The following is a 12,072-nucleotide window of genomic DNA, read 5'->3' on the forward strand; positions in this document are numbered from 1 at the left end:
GATCTTCATGACAGCTGCCTTCTTTCAGGCTCTCCTGGGAAAAGACGCTTTAATCGAGAAAGATACCACCGAATCACTGAGGTTGGAAAAGACCTTTAAGATCATTGAGTCCAAATATGAGACAGTTCAATTTATTAAAAGGTCATAAAGCTCTTGAGGTGTTCCAGCCAAACACTGCAATATTATATTGGGTCTTCTTGGTCACACTTCTCACGTTTGTGGGATCGGAATTCAGCTTCGGATCAGACTGCAGAGACGGGCAGGGGGGAGTAGAGAATAGGAAGCTTACGTTAATTGGAATGATACAAATGTGTCTTAATTTTTAAAGAATGACCAATATCTCCTCAATTAGAATTTACTTAAGTCCTGTGACCTGTTTGATTTCATATCTCATGATTGAGGGGTAGATGATAGAAACTTTTTCTTTTCTTGGAACTTCAGTCCCTGATAATATTTGCCTATTCCCCTAAAAGCAGTTTTCTTCTATGTTTGCCCTCCATTCAGTCATATGCTTTATATATGGAATAATCAGGAAAAATATTCTGGAGAGAAAAACTTTTGTGCTATTTCCTCTACTCAAACAGACATTTTAAATCAAACTGTATCTACAGCGTGCCATTTCCTAACAGGAACTTGCAAAGCTTTTGTATTCTTAGCAGTCACAGCTTTGCAGGAATTTGCGTGGGCACAAAAATACATGTGTAGGTCATGAAGAATTTTGAACACTGTGTGGCTGAGGCTTTTATGTTACAGCGTTACTAGGTGAGCTCTACTGAGAGAGTACCTTTGGGCACGTTCAAGAGAGGGGTGTGTGCTGAGTGACGTACCCAACAGCTACGTGACGGTCCATGTTCAAAGCAGACATTTTTTCCAAATACAGCTGGTTATTTTGAGAGCCTTTGGTTTTTGAACGCTCAGTGGGAAAAGGTTTAAAGGGTCTGGGGGTGTATTTCACCACCAGAATCATTGGTCACATTGGAAATTACGGGTAGCTGCAGTGACAGTAGTTTCCACTTTCAGACCCTCGATAAGCAGCCTACCCATCTGAGCATTATTTGTGCAGCAAAGAAATGAAATGATGGATTGTAATGTAGAAAAGGCTTATAAAAATGAGAGGTTCCTACATATCTGTGTGTACTGCTCCCGTGCTACTGACTCTGAAGGAAAGCTTTTTCTCTTTCTTTTCCAAGGTATCATTTTCAAGCTGCCTTCAAGCCACAGCAGCCCTGGACGCTCAGTCCCCGGGGACTCGCCCCTCCCTCCTGTGCTCAACTACACCATCCGGATGAGCAGCAGGATCACGCAAACCACCAACAGAATAAGGGAGCGCATCTGGACGGTGGGGCCACACAACTCCACCTCCCAGAGCCAGATTTACAGCCGGGCGTTTATTTATATCCAGGACAGCATTGAAAGAGCCATTATTGAGTTGCAGACTGGCAAGAAGCCAGAGGAAATAGCTGTTCAAGTCCAGGCCATGCCTTACCCCTGCTACAATAAGGATATGTAAGTTTGTGTAGCTTTTGTCTTCATGCTTTGTGTAAGCTTGTCGTGTCTGACTGGTGGAGTTTGCCAGCTGCCCTGGTCTCCTTAATACCATGTTCACACGGCATAGAAATCTTTTCATTTTGTGGTTGTGGTTTGGTTTTTTTTTTCCCTCCAAGGGTCTGAACAAAAAAGAGCATTTTGGACTCTGGTATAAATGGTCTCTGTTTAGTTTGCCTAATCTTTTGTTTTCTGTGCTCTGTATGTACCTGAATTGTCATGGTAACGATAGGTTTTACAGCAGGTAAAATACTCTGTCCCTGTTTTACTACACATGGCGGAGCTGAGACTGGGGTTGGCAGGACTTGGGTTAAATATGATTGTTGGCTTGTTCTGCAGGTGTTTACATGCAGACAATGCAGCAGAACTTAGAAAATTTATTTATTGGGGGGAAAAAAAGAGTCCCTAGGTTTATGAGCTTTGTTCCTAGAGACTGCTATCCAGCTGTGGTATTTGCTGTTCATTCCAGGGATTCTAGCTAATGTTCAGTGTATAGCGAATAGTTCCCAATACAGGTGCCTCCCAGATGCTTTCAGAAGGATAAGAGGGAAGATGAAATTGTACCACTCATCTCTGCAATAACGATGGAGGACAGAGAAGCTTTTCATGCACTGAGTTGCCAGGGTTAACAGCCCTGTTATACAGAGTAGTGCAGCGTGAACTGTGTGTGGACCAGAATAAGTTTTGAATGGTGAAGCAGATCAAAAAGGTTTGGATCATCTTCCTCTCCGCTCATCTTGAGCCAGATCTGCAGCTAGTATAAACCACATCTCTGCCAAATGCAATAGAGAGAAGCAAATCTTGCACAGCTGAGGACCTGCCCCTCTGGCAAGGCAATTTTGGTCTGCATTGGAAAGCTGGCAACGTGGTACTTCCGCAGAGTTATTACCCTGACCACAGCTGGTGGCCAAACTGAGTGGAAAACACAGGGAAGGGATTTCAACGTCCATCCGAAAGTGCTGAAGGATGTTCAGCAAATAGTATTGGTAGGTTGGATGGTCGCTCCGCCCTGACCTGAGGGTCTCCCTTGGACCAAAAGGACAGACTAGACGTGGGAGCTCTTTCTATTGAAAAGCCTGCGCGTCTACCGTGTGAGCTAAAAGAGTATCTGGGAGTTACAGCTATAGGAGCTACAGCAGACCCATTAATCTCCTGTGCCGGCCTGTCACTTAAGAGAGCTGGGGACCCATAATCTCTTCTCAAGGTAACAGCATGCAAAGTGCCTGCAAGTACTCAGGCAGTAGGCATTCAAACCAAGTGTCAACTTCTTGCAGCAAATACATGGATTATTGCTGTGAGATGGTTTTGTACAATGATTAACTGGCTGCTGGAGGCGTTTACTACAGTGTTATCTGCTTTTCTTGTTCTTGGGCTGCTGAGAAAACTGCTGGCCTTCAGGTTTCCCTCCACACCCTGGGTTCAGAGGGACATGAGTTTGCTCAATTATTAGAATACCTGAAGGCTTTGGATTTGGATGCAGTAGAAGTCATCGTAAAATGGCTGTTTGTTGATTGTTAGTGCATAGTTACCATCCTGTAGGGAAATGGAGGGAATATATGTACCGGTACACAGAAGGTATAAGGAAATGCTGCACTTCTAATAGCCTAGAGAGCACGCACAAAGTGGTAGCCAAAAAAACCCCAAGCCACAAAGAGCTACTAGAGCTACTGAAATGCCTTTTCATTGTTCTTTATACATATGGCTTCATGTGCATGGAAGCATTTCCTGAAAGCACTGGTGTATGGGAAATTTTCAGCTTTACAGGTTAAAAAAAAAATTAAAACCAAATGTGATCATATTAATTCCTTACTGTTATAGTACGGTAAACTTTTCCCAGGAATAACACTGATTATTGTTTTTTTAAGCCAGGTCTAGAAATGAGGGAGGAAAGCACAAGCCCCATAGATACAATGAAGTCAATCTCCTGCTATAAAATCTTGCTTTCCATCATAAAAGGAGAAATTTACGGTTGGCCGTTGTTGTCTTTTCTCTGCGTGCATTTGGCCCAGGAAGAAGGTTTTAACTAAAGTGGGGAGCCAAGAATTGTGAAGCCCACGTTGTAGACCTGGATCTGCAATACCTGTCCCGGGGTTGGTAGGCCAGACACTCTGAGGGGAAGCACCTATATTCAGACTCTGGCACCAGGAAATATTACCTGGCTACGAAATTTGGCCATTATATCTATTAACAGAAATGGGACTTATGGCTGGCTGCTGTGATGTTTCAAAATGGGATGGAAACCCATCAGAGAGCCAGGAGATGGCAGTGCCCACGGTGGTTCCTGCTCCTGCCAGTGGTGTTGCTGAGCAAAACTTCCAGAATGCATCTGGAAATTTCTGTGATTTAAAAAAAGAAAAAAGATTTTGAACAGTCATGAGTTCCATGAATAGAAAATCCAATGCAATGGCAAAATAAGCTTTTTTTTTTGTAATTATTAATTATACTCCACGTTTTGAAATATAAGCATGTCTTCTCCTGTGCCAAAGTATTATTCTGAAAAATATATTCTCTATAAAGCCTTAATCCCCAGAACATTTCATATTCAGCTAAAGCCTGCATTTGCCTTTTACAGGTTCTTAACCAGCGTGACCTACTCTCTTCCGTTTGCTCTGATGGCCGCCTGGGTGCTGTTTATAGCTGATTTTGTTAAAACACTTGTTCAAGAGAAAGATCTGAGGCTTTACGAGGTACGGTGAAACTTTCTGGGGCGTGCAAAATTATAAACAGATTTTCCTTATTAGTGGGTAGTATGTCTCATGTGCAATATTAAATGGTGCAAAACAAGCATTTAGGAAAATAATATTCCAAACACCTATGCTTTGACCTGCAGTGTTTGAATTCTGACATTGTAACCAAGCTCAAAACCATGGAAATGCAGGGCATTTGCCCTTCAAGTGGTGAGAATATTGCTTTGAAGTTCCGAACACTGGAAACATGGGGACCTCACAAAATTACAAGTTTTGTGAAGATTTAAAGCTCTCTTAAAATTGACTTTGTGTCATACCTGTTGGGGACAAAGGCATGAAAAGTGACTTATTTCCTATCCTTTAAGTTATTATACTTAATATTTCAGAAGGTGCTACATATTACATCAGCTCCTCTGAAATGAAGGCAACCTTCTTCATTCGGGTTGCCTATTGGAAAAGAAATGACATTGAGACATAGGGAATTTATTAAATTAACTCAGATTTTCAGTGTGAACAGAGTCAACAGAGACAAGCAGCGCAGAACTTTTGTAAAACTAAGCTTTAGTAAGCAACAGGAGCTCAAGCAGATTTGTTTTTATCCAGTACCATGGAAACAAATACCGATTCATCAAAAACATTTCCAAGAAAGGGCGCACTCTGAACTGTGATGAGACCGAAAATGAGTGAACCCCAGTGACTAGCTGGCAGCTCCTTGCTCTAGTTTAGGAAACCAAGTTTCTGCTCCTAAGAACAGGGTGTCGGTAATCTTTTTAGGCATATAATAATCTGCAACAAGACGCTAGTACCTATAGTTTCTTTTGGATTTATCAGTACAAACTTACAGTTTTATGCAAGTCTTGTGGACTTGATCATAGGCTAATATGAATTAATATTGCTTCCTTATAACTATGGTAATTTATCTATTATTGGGGATAGATGAGAAAGAATTTGTTTCAAAGATATTTAAGAGTTTTTACACTCAGACCACTAGGCAATTAGCATTATTTTAAAAAACAACCACAATGCTTTAGAAAAGTTACAAATCTAAGGCCAGAAGTTGCTTTAGAGCTTGTGGGCTGTGATGCTTCATGCTTGCAGATGCTGTCTGTGCTGTTCTTTTGCAACAGACTGCTTGCAAACCTAGGGCATTCCAGAAATGTGAGTGCCTGGTTTCTCCCTGGTTACCAACATGCAATATGCCAAAGTATGAAAGAACATGTTTTAGTTGTACGCCCTGTCGAGAAACTGAAAAAAGAAACAGTTCAATATCAGCAGAAAGATCTCGTAATAAACAGTTGTCATCTGTGATTCTCTTTTTCACCTTTCTCCCTGTAGTACATGAAAATGATGGGTGTTAATGCCAGCAGCCATTTCATCGCCTGGTTCATAGAGTGTGCCGTCTTCCTTCTAATCACTGTCACCTTCCTCATCATTGTTCTAAAATTGGGTGACATCCTTCCCAAAACAAACACAGCGCTCCTGTTCCTGTACCTTATGGACTACAGCCTGTCCATTATAGCCATGAGTTACTTCATCAGCGTTTTCTTCAATAACACCAACATAGCAGCCTTGGTGGGCAGCCTCGTGTACATCCTCACCTTCTTCCCCTTCATCGTGCTGCTTGTCATCGAGAATCATTTGAGCTTCTCTGTGAAGAGCCTGCTGGTAAGTTCTGCTTTTCAATAACCAGGACCGTGTGTGTCAGAGCAGTCATTCACCTTCAATAAACTTCAGCTCTTATTGTATCTTGTGTCACAAATATACGTGAGTTGGTTGCCTTTCTAGATTCCATCAGTGGGTGTTGACAGGTGCGAGAGCATAACAGGAGAGTTGGCCATGGCCTGTTCTGGAATTAGGTGAATTCCATGACTGAAAGCAGTATTGTGGAATTTTAGTGAGTGAGTTCCCACCTGCCAGCTGAATCAGAGTAGTTTGAGCTACATACTTTGCCCTTTATAATTGCAAAGAAAAATGGGTTACGTTCAACCACCACAAAAAACCAGGCTGTCTCAGTGAGGAGTTTAGGTAGTGGGGCTGTGAAGGAGGGCTGGCTCTGCTTATTGCTGGCTCTGCTCATCCTTTAGTTTCCTGTATCTCAAATTCCTAGCCATGGAAATAGATGTAAAGCCTTGTTTCGTACCAAGGGCAGAAATAGGTAGGTATTAGGTTCCAGAAACCAGGCCTGTTTTCTTTGAGTCACCAAATTCAGGAAGGGACATCTATTAATGCAAGTGGTAAAAATATTAACCACCTGGCAGGTAATTCTCAAGCACTGCTGTATTTCAAAAGCCTAAATTAAAGCCCTGTGTGAGGGAGGAAGTTGCGACCTGGGTGTGGAAGCAAAAGGAAGGCAGGCTCTAAGGAGTCAGTACAGCCCGTCACCAGAAGCATCGCCCATCCTAAGCCTGGTCCGGTGCTCTTTGTGACTGTTGGAAAAAAAGACCAAACACTAATTTTCCTGGCTATTGGGCCAAGCCACTGAGGTACCTGATAGGTTGACTGACTTGATTTCTCTTTGAGACTAATTCATAAGTTCTTTGTTTTTAATTTTGTTTATTCCACAGAGCCTGTTGTCTCCAACTGCGTTCAGTTATGCAAGTCAATACATTGCTCGATATGAAGCACAGGGCATAGGTATGTTCATTGTAGACAAAACTAGGCTTTGAGCTCCCGTGATTGTGACATTTCACTAATATGGGTTCTGTTTGTTTTTCGAAATTCCTTTCTGCAGGTCTGCAGTGGGACAACATGTATAAGTCCCCAATGATTGGAGACAACACTTCCTTTGGCTGGATGTGCTGGCTTATTCTGATAGACTCTTTCATTTACTTCATCCTGGGATGGTATATAAGGAACGTTTTTCCAGGTAAGGATACGAAGCATCGAGGCTGGTGCTGTACCATCTCTTTTGGAAAACAACACTGGCTGATTCCATGGTTCAGGCAGTAAGACAGTCTGAGCACACAAGATACCTCTGTTTCTAGATCAAAGGGAGCATGATTTTGTGGTTGTCTGAGAGCAGTATTGAAAGGGAGAATTAAGGTTCCTCTGCTTATCAAATGGGTAGGTGGGTCTCCTGAGGAAGCTGAAGCCAAGGACATGGGAGGATGTGTTTGTGGTCTGGTGGGTGAAAATGAGAACAGAGCATGTTTGCCTGCATTTGTCAGTTGAGTGATTTTGTGTTGTGTTACTTGTATCATTTGATTTCAGAAAGTAATTCCTGCCTTGGGCAAGAGCCAGTACATTTGTCTCTTGCTTTTCTTCCCCACCTAATGAAGCAGTCCACTGGCATACAGAAGTCTACCCAGTGGAAGATGTAAAGTACTCCTGCCCTGCAGCTATGAAGTTACTCAGAATAACAAATTAGTGAATGCTTCCTATTGTGTCAATCGGAAATTCTCTACCAAGTGTCAGTAGTACATGAACACGTCCAGAGGGGAGAGATTTCTGTGGAGTTTATTTTTGCTATTTTGAGTGCACCCCAATTGTGATACTTCCTCAGAAACAGATACCTGAACGAGATTCCTCTTCTCCTTGCAGGTAGATACGGCATGGCTGCTCCCTGGTATTTCCCCTTGCTTCCATCTTACTGGGTCGAATACAACAGTTACCTCCCCTTCTGGAATGAGAAACGAAAAGGCCTTCTCTTCACCAAACTGATGTTAAAGAAAGAAGCAACCCTCAGCAATAAGATATGTATGTGAATGCTAGATGGGGTAGTGATACTAACTAAATGAAGCCAAATTGGTAAAGAGGCACCATGCTCAGACAGCACATTTCTCTATTGATCCTTATTTTGTAGCACAGGAGAAATTGGAAGCTGTTGCTTGCATGAATGGAGATTTGGCTTTTAAATTATACTTGTTCTTCCTATTTGGTGCGGTACTGATTTTCACATGCATGTTTGTCTATGTCGTAGTTGGAGTTGTAGTTACCTTAGATGCATATATGTCAGTCTGCAGTGCTCTGTGTAGAAGTACACTTTTGTTTGTGCGAGCAAATACAGATTGTCACTTGGCAAAAGGGATGTGTGCTTCTTTGCTCGTCTCTTTAAATGTTTAGCCTGTAAAATATTGTGAGATCACACATAAAAGCTTGCTGATTCTACCTAACTGAAAATAACTCAGTAGTTTCGCAGTCTGTTCTCTAATTTTCTGTGCTTGCTTAGTATAAATTAAGTGAGGGGCTCTGAAACATCTAAATATGATACCTTTTACAAAGTGATTAATGCTTATTGTCAGGAGTTATTAGAAGCTGCAGAAGTAAAAAGGAGAAATCCCAGGGAGCTCAAAATGATACAGATCCTGTGAAATGTTCCCTGTGTTCCTAGCTGAAAGGCACCTACTTTTGCTGTATTTTGTTTTTAAAAGCCCCGCTTGTCTGTAAGGTGAAAAAAGTAGCACAGCCCTGTTGCAGTGCAGTAACTGTCCTCTGGCCCTTCAAAGGTGCCCCCCCTCCTCACCTGGAACCGGAGCCCACTGATCTCACCTTGGGAGTCTCCCTCCGTGGCATAACAAAGATTTATGGATCCAAAGCTGCAGTGGACAACCTCAGCCTCAACTTCTATGAAGGGAATATCACTTCCCTGCTGGGACACAATGGAGCTGGCAAAACTACGACCATGTGTGTATACTTTAAAGCTGCTTTTTTTTTTTTTATACTGTGGGGCATGATTGGGTGAACAAGAGACCAAGTGGGGCTGTGCAGTGTTGGGAGACTGAATAAGATGCTTTATTAGGCTAAATCCCTCTTGTAGTTTTATCTTGCTCATGAATGACCTCAGCACTCCCTTCATCTATTAGAATTAAAGGTTCTTTTCTGCTTAGGAACACGCTTTTTAATCTGGTAGGATACCTGTAATACTCAGCACAGCAGCTGTTCTAGCATTTTGTTCCATGACACTTTGGTTAGGTTGTTCTGAAAGCTGTGGGTAGCTCGTGCACGCACTAAAGCTGAAGTGATACTGGCCAGAAAGCTTAATAAAGGTATGCTTCAGCTGTACAAACTCATGTGTCAGCTGGGCTGGAATGGCGGTGGGTTAATATGTTGGCCTTTCAGCCCTTTCAGCCTTGCCATTTATAAATTATTATTTCAGTTGTTAGATAACAACACTAAAACAGACCTGTAGAACTTGATTTCTCCACTGATGTATATGTGCATCGCTCTGAAAGCAACATTAAGCTGATAAATAGAAGCCTCAGAAGAGCCAAAACCAGTAAGACAGATGTGTGCTTCATCTCAGCTTATTATCAATTCATCTCGTATCCTGTTTGCAAAGTGTAGGCAACGGTGATATGCAGAAAAGTATAACAGCTTCTTGAAACTTAGTGCAGGCTTCCGAACCTGACTAAGGTCACAAGTTACTTCTGTCCTTTTTAATGACGGCTAGAAGTCCCAGGAGAGAGAGAAGCTCTGGGAAGGCGCAGGGCAGTCTGAGACGCATCTTCTCCCTTTAGTCCCTGCAGGACAGCACCAACAGTGACCTATAATGTGCAAGTAGTTATTCTGAGCAGAGAGGGTTTGACTTAAGTCTGTTGGGTATAGTGAGGTAGGTAGTTATTTGCTTGAACTAAGTGAAAGTGCTGCCCACTGTGAGATGTCTTGTCCGGAAGTCCTCTCCCATCTCCTGTTAATAATGGCAGTGAAATCAGGTTTCCATGCTCTGATGTGGTTAGTAAGATGAAGATGTGGTTTTCCATCTCTGTTGTGGTTAGCAATATGAGGCTGTCTGGATACTGCAGATAAACCCCAAAGAATGAAGAGTAACTGCATTATGTGCATTCCCAGTGATTAAATTGGAAATCAAGGGCGTTCATGAGTATTGATGTATTGGATATGCAGGGCTCTGACTTAGGGAGGGGGGAAGGCTGAGGAGGATAAAAGTACATGAGAAAAGCAGACAGAGTTCAGTGTGTTGGCTTGGTACTTGCCCTCGTGTTCCTGCAGAGGGGTAGGAGGACGTCCTTTGATGTTAATTGGCCACTGCTCCGCCAAAGCATGGGCAGACAGCAGAAGGAGCAGTGCTCAGTGGTCTCTGGCTGGACGAGGTGTGGTAGTGATGTAAGGAAACTTGGAAAGTGATGATATGTACAGGACCACGTGAAAAAATTACTTCTGGCTTTCTCCTTTTTCTAACTTCCTTTTCTGTTTATGTTTCCCTTACAGATCTATTTTGACGGGGTTGTTCCCCACATCATCAGGTACTATCTTTGTGTATGGCAAAGACATCAAGACTGACCAGGAAGTTATCAGGAAGAACATGGGTGTGTGTATGCAGCACAACGTGCTCTTTAACTACCTCACCACAAAGGAACACCTGCTGCTCTATGGGTACATCAAAGTCCCTCACTGGAGTAAGCAGGAGCTCTACCAAGAAGTGAAGAGGTAAAAAAATAGCAGGGTTGGAGAAGGGAGCGAGGGCTGTCAAAATTATTGTGTGGTAGGTACCATTGCCACTGCAAAGCTCAAAGGAATGGTTTTGAGGACTGCTCCGGACCCAGTGTAGAGTTCAAATAATGCCTTAGTCTGACTAGAGAAACATATTGAGTGTTGATATCTGTGTCTGTAAGAAAACAACGTCTCTTGTCCAGGGGGTTTACAAGCTTCTGTGGCAATTCTTTGGAGATGAATTTATAGGCCTAAGGGTCTAGTCCTTGCTGCTTTACAATTTTCTGCAGAAAGAGATTTAATCAACCAGTCAGAAAGATGATGTCGGCTTTATTGGTTCTGCGGAGAAGTGAAGCAGTCAGAACATCCCAGGAAGTTTGGATCTTGGTGTTCTCAGTTGATGAGGTTGAGCCTTTAACCTTGACTTGTCAGATGGAAACTTTGAAAACATCCTAAAAAAAATGTTTTAAATTAAAATCCTGGTGACTGAGCTACAGGGTGAATCATCTCCCTGCACTGTGATCATTCAGTAGAACAGTCCATACTTGAGCAGTTTTTCATTTGCAGTTATGTTTTTTGGGGGGCATTTTCAGATTCCCTGCTTTTAAAAGATGCCTGAAGGATAACCTTTGGGGGTTGTTTTTGCTTTGTTTTCAAGGACTTTGAAGGAAACTGGACTGTACAGCCATCGCCACAAGCTAGCTGGCTCCCTGTCTGGGGGAATGAAGAGGAAGTTATCTATAGCTATTGCTCTCCTGGGTGGATCAAGGGTGGTGATACTAGATGAACCAACCACAGGGGTGGATCCATGCTCTCGGAGAAGTATTTGGGAAATTATCTCCAAGAATAAAAAAGGTACCGTGATGAGATGCTGCCCAGTGGCAAAGGTGATTTGTGTCGCTTTTGCAAATATGCTATCAGTGGCTTTGAACTGTGGGTTTTGGAGACCACAAAGAATGAATTGTGGGAGACTGGGATTTTGCAGGCCCTCTGGGTGCATCCTGGTTGGTTTCTGTAAATTCACGGTGTCATTTTAAAAGTAACTTTACCATAATGCACAATTTACAGTACAGTAACTTTCAGCTTCTTTCTAATGCTGCCTTTCATCCAGTTTCACTAATAATTATGAAAAAGCACAGTTGATCTTCACCTGGTACTCTCCCCTCATTCAGCATAGCTTTTTGCCTGTCTCATGTAATCACGTGGTGTGTTCATTCTGTGGTGGCTGACACAGCTTTGTATTTTCCAGGCAGAACCATCATTCTCTCCACGCATCACTTGGATGAAGCAGAAGTTCTGAGTGACCGAATTGCCTTCCTAGAGCATGGAGGGCTCAAATGTTGTGGTTCACCCTTCTACCTCAAGGAAACATTTGGTGACGGATACCACCTGACGCTCACAAAAAAGAAGGTTTGTGTCTGAGTTGGTCCTAAATTTTCAGCATCTTAGGTGG

General features: G+C 42.6%; 1 protein-coding gene across 2 annotated transcripts in view; it reads left to right on the forward strand.

Moving 5' to 3' along the window:
* The window catches only part of ABCA12 (ATP binding cassette subfamily A member 12), a 100,402-nt gene that overhangs the window by 59,606 nt on the left and 28,724 nt on the right, over positions 1-12,072 (forward strand). For both annotated transcript variants that reach the window (XM_074595567.1, XM_074595568.1), the window contains exons 23-32: positions 1,191-1,506; positions 4,118-4,232; positions 5,568-5,897; positions 6,797-6,866; positions 6,964-7,098; positions 7,773-7,928; positions 8,678-8,855; positions 10,398-10,616; positions 11,278-11,474; positions 11,869-12,029. In XM_074595567.1, coding sequence (XP_074451668.1) covers positions 1,191-1,506; positions 4,118-4,232; positions 5,568-5,897; positions 6,797-6,866; positions 6,964-7,098; positions 7,773-7,928; positions 8,678-8,855; positions 10,398-10,616; positions 11,278-11,474; positions 11,869-12,029 — 1,877 coding nt within the window. The remainder of the gene's footprint in view (positions 1-1,190; positions 1,507-4,117; positions 4,233-5,567; positions 5,898-6,796; positions 6,867-6,963; positions 7,099-7,772; positions 7,929-8,677; positions 8,856-10,397; positions 10,617-11,277; positions 11,475-11,868; positions 12,030-12,072) is intronic.

Source organism: Larus michahellis, chromosome 7 (assembly GCF_964199755.1).
Source record: "Larus michahellis chromosome 7, bLarMic1.1, whole genome shotgun sequence".
NCBI lineage: Eukaryota > Metazoa > Chordata > Aves > Charadriiformes > Laridae > Larus > Larus michahellis.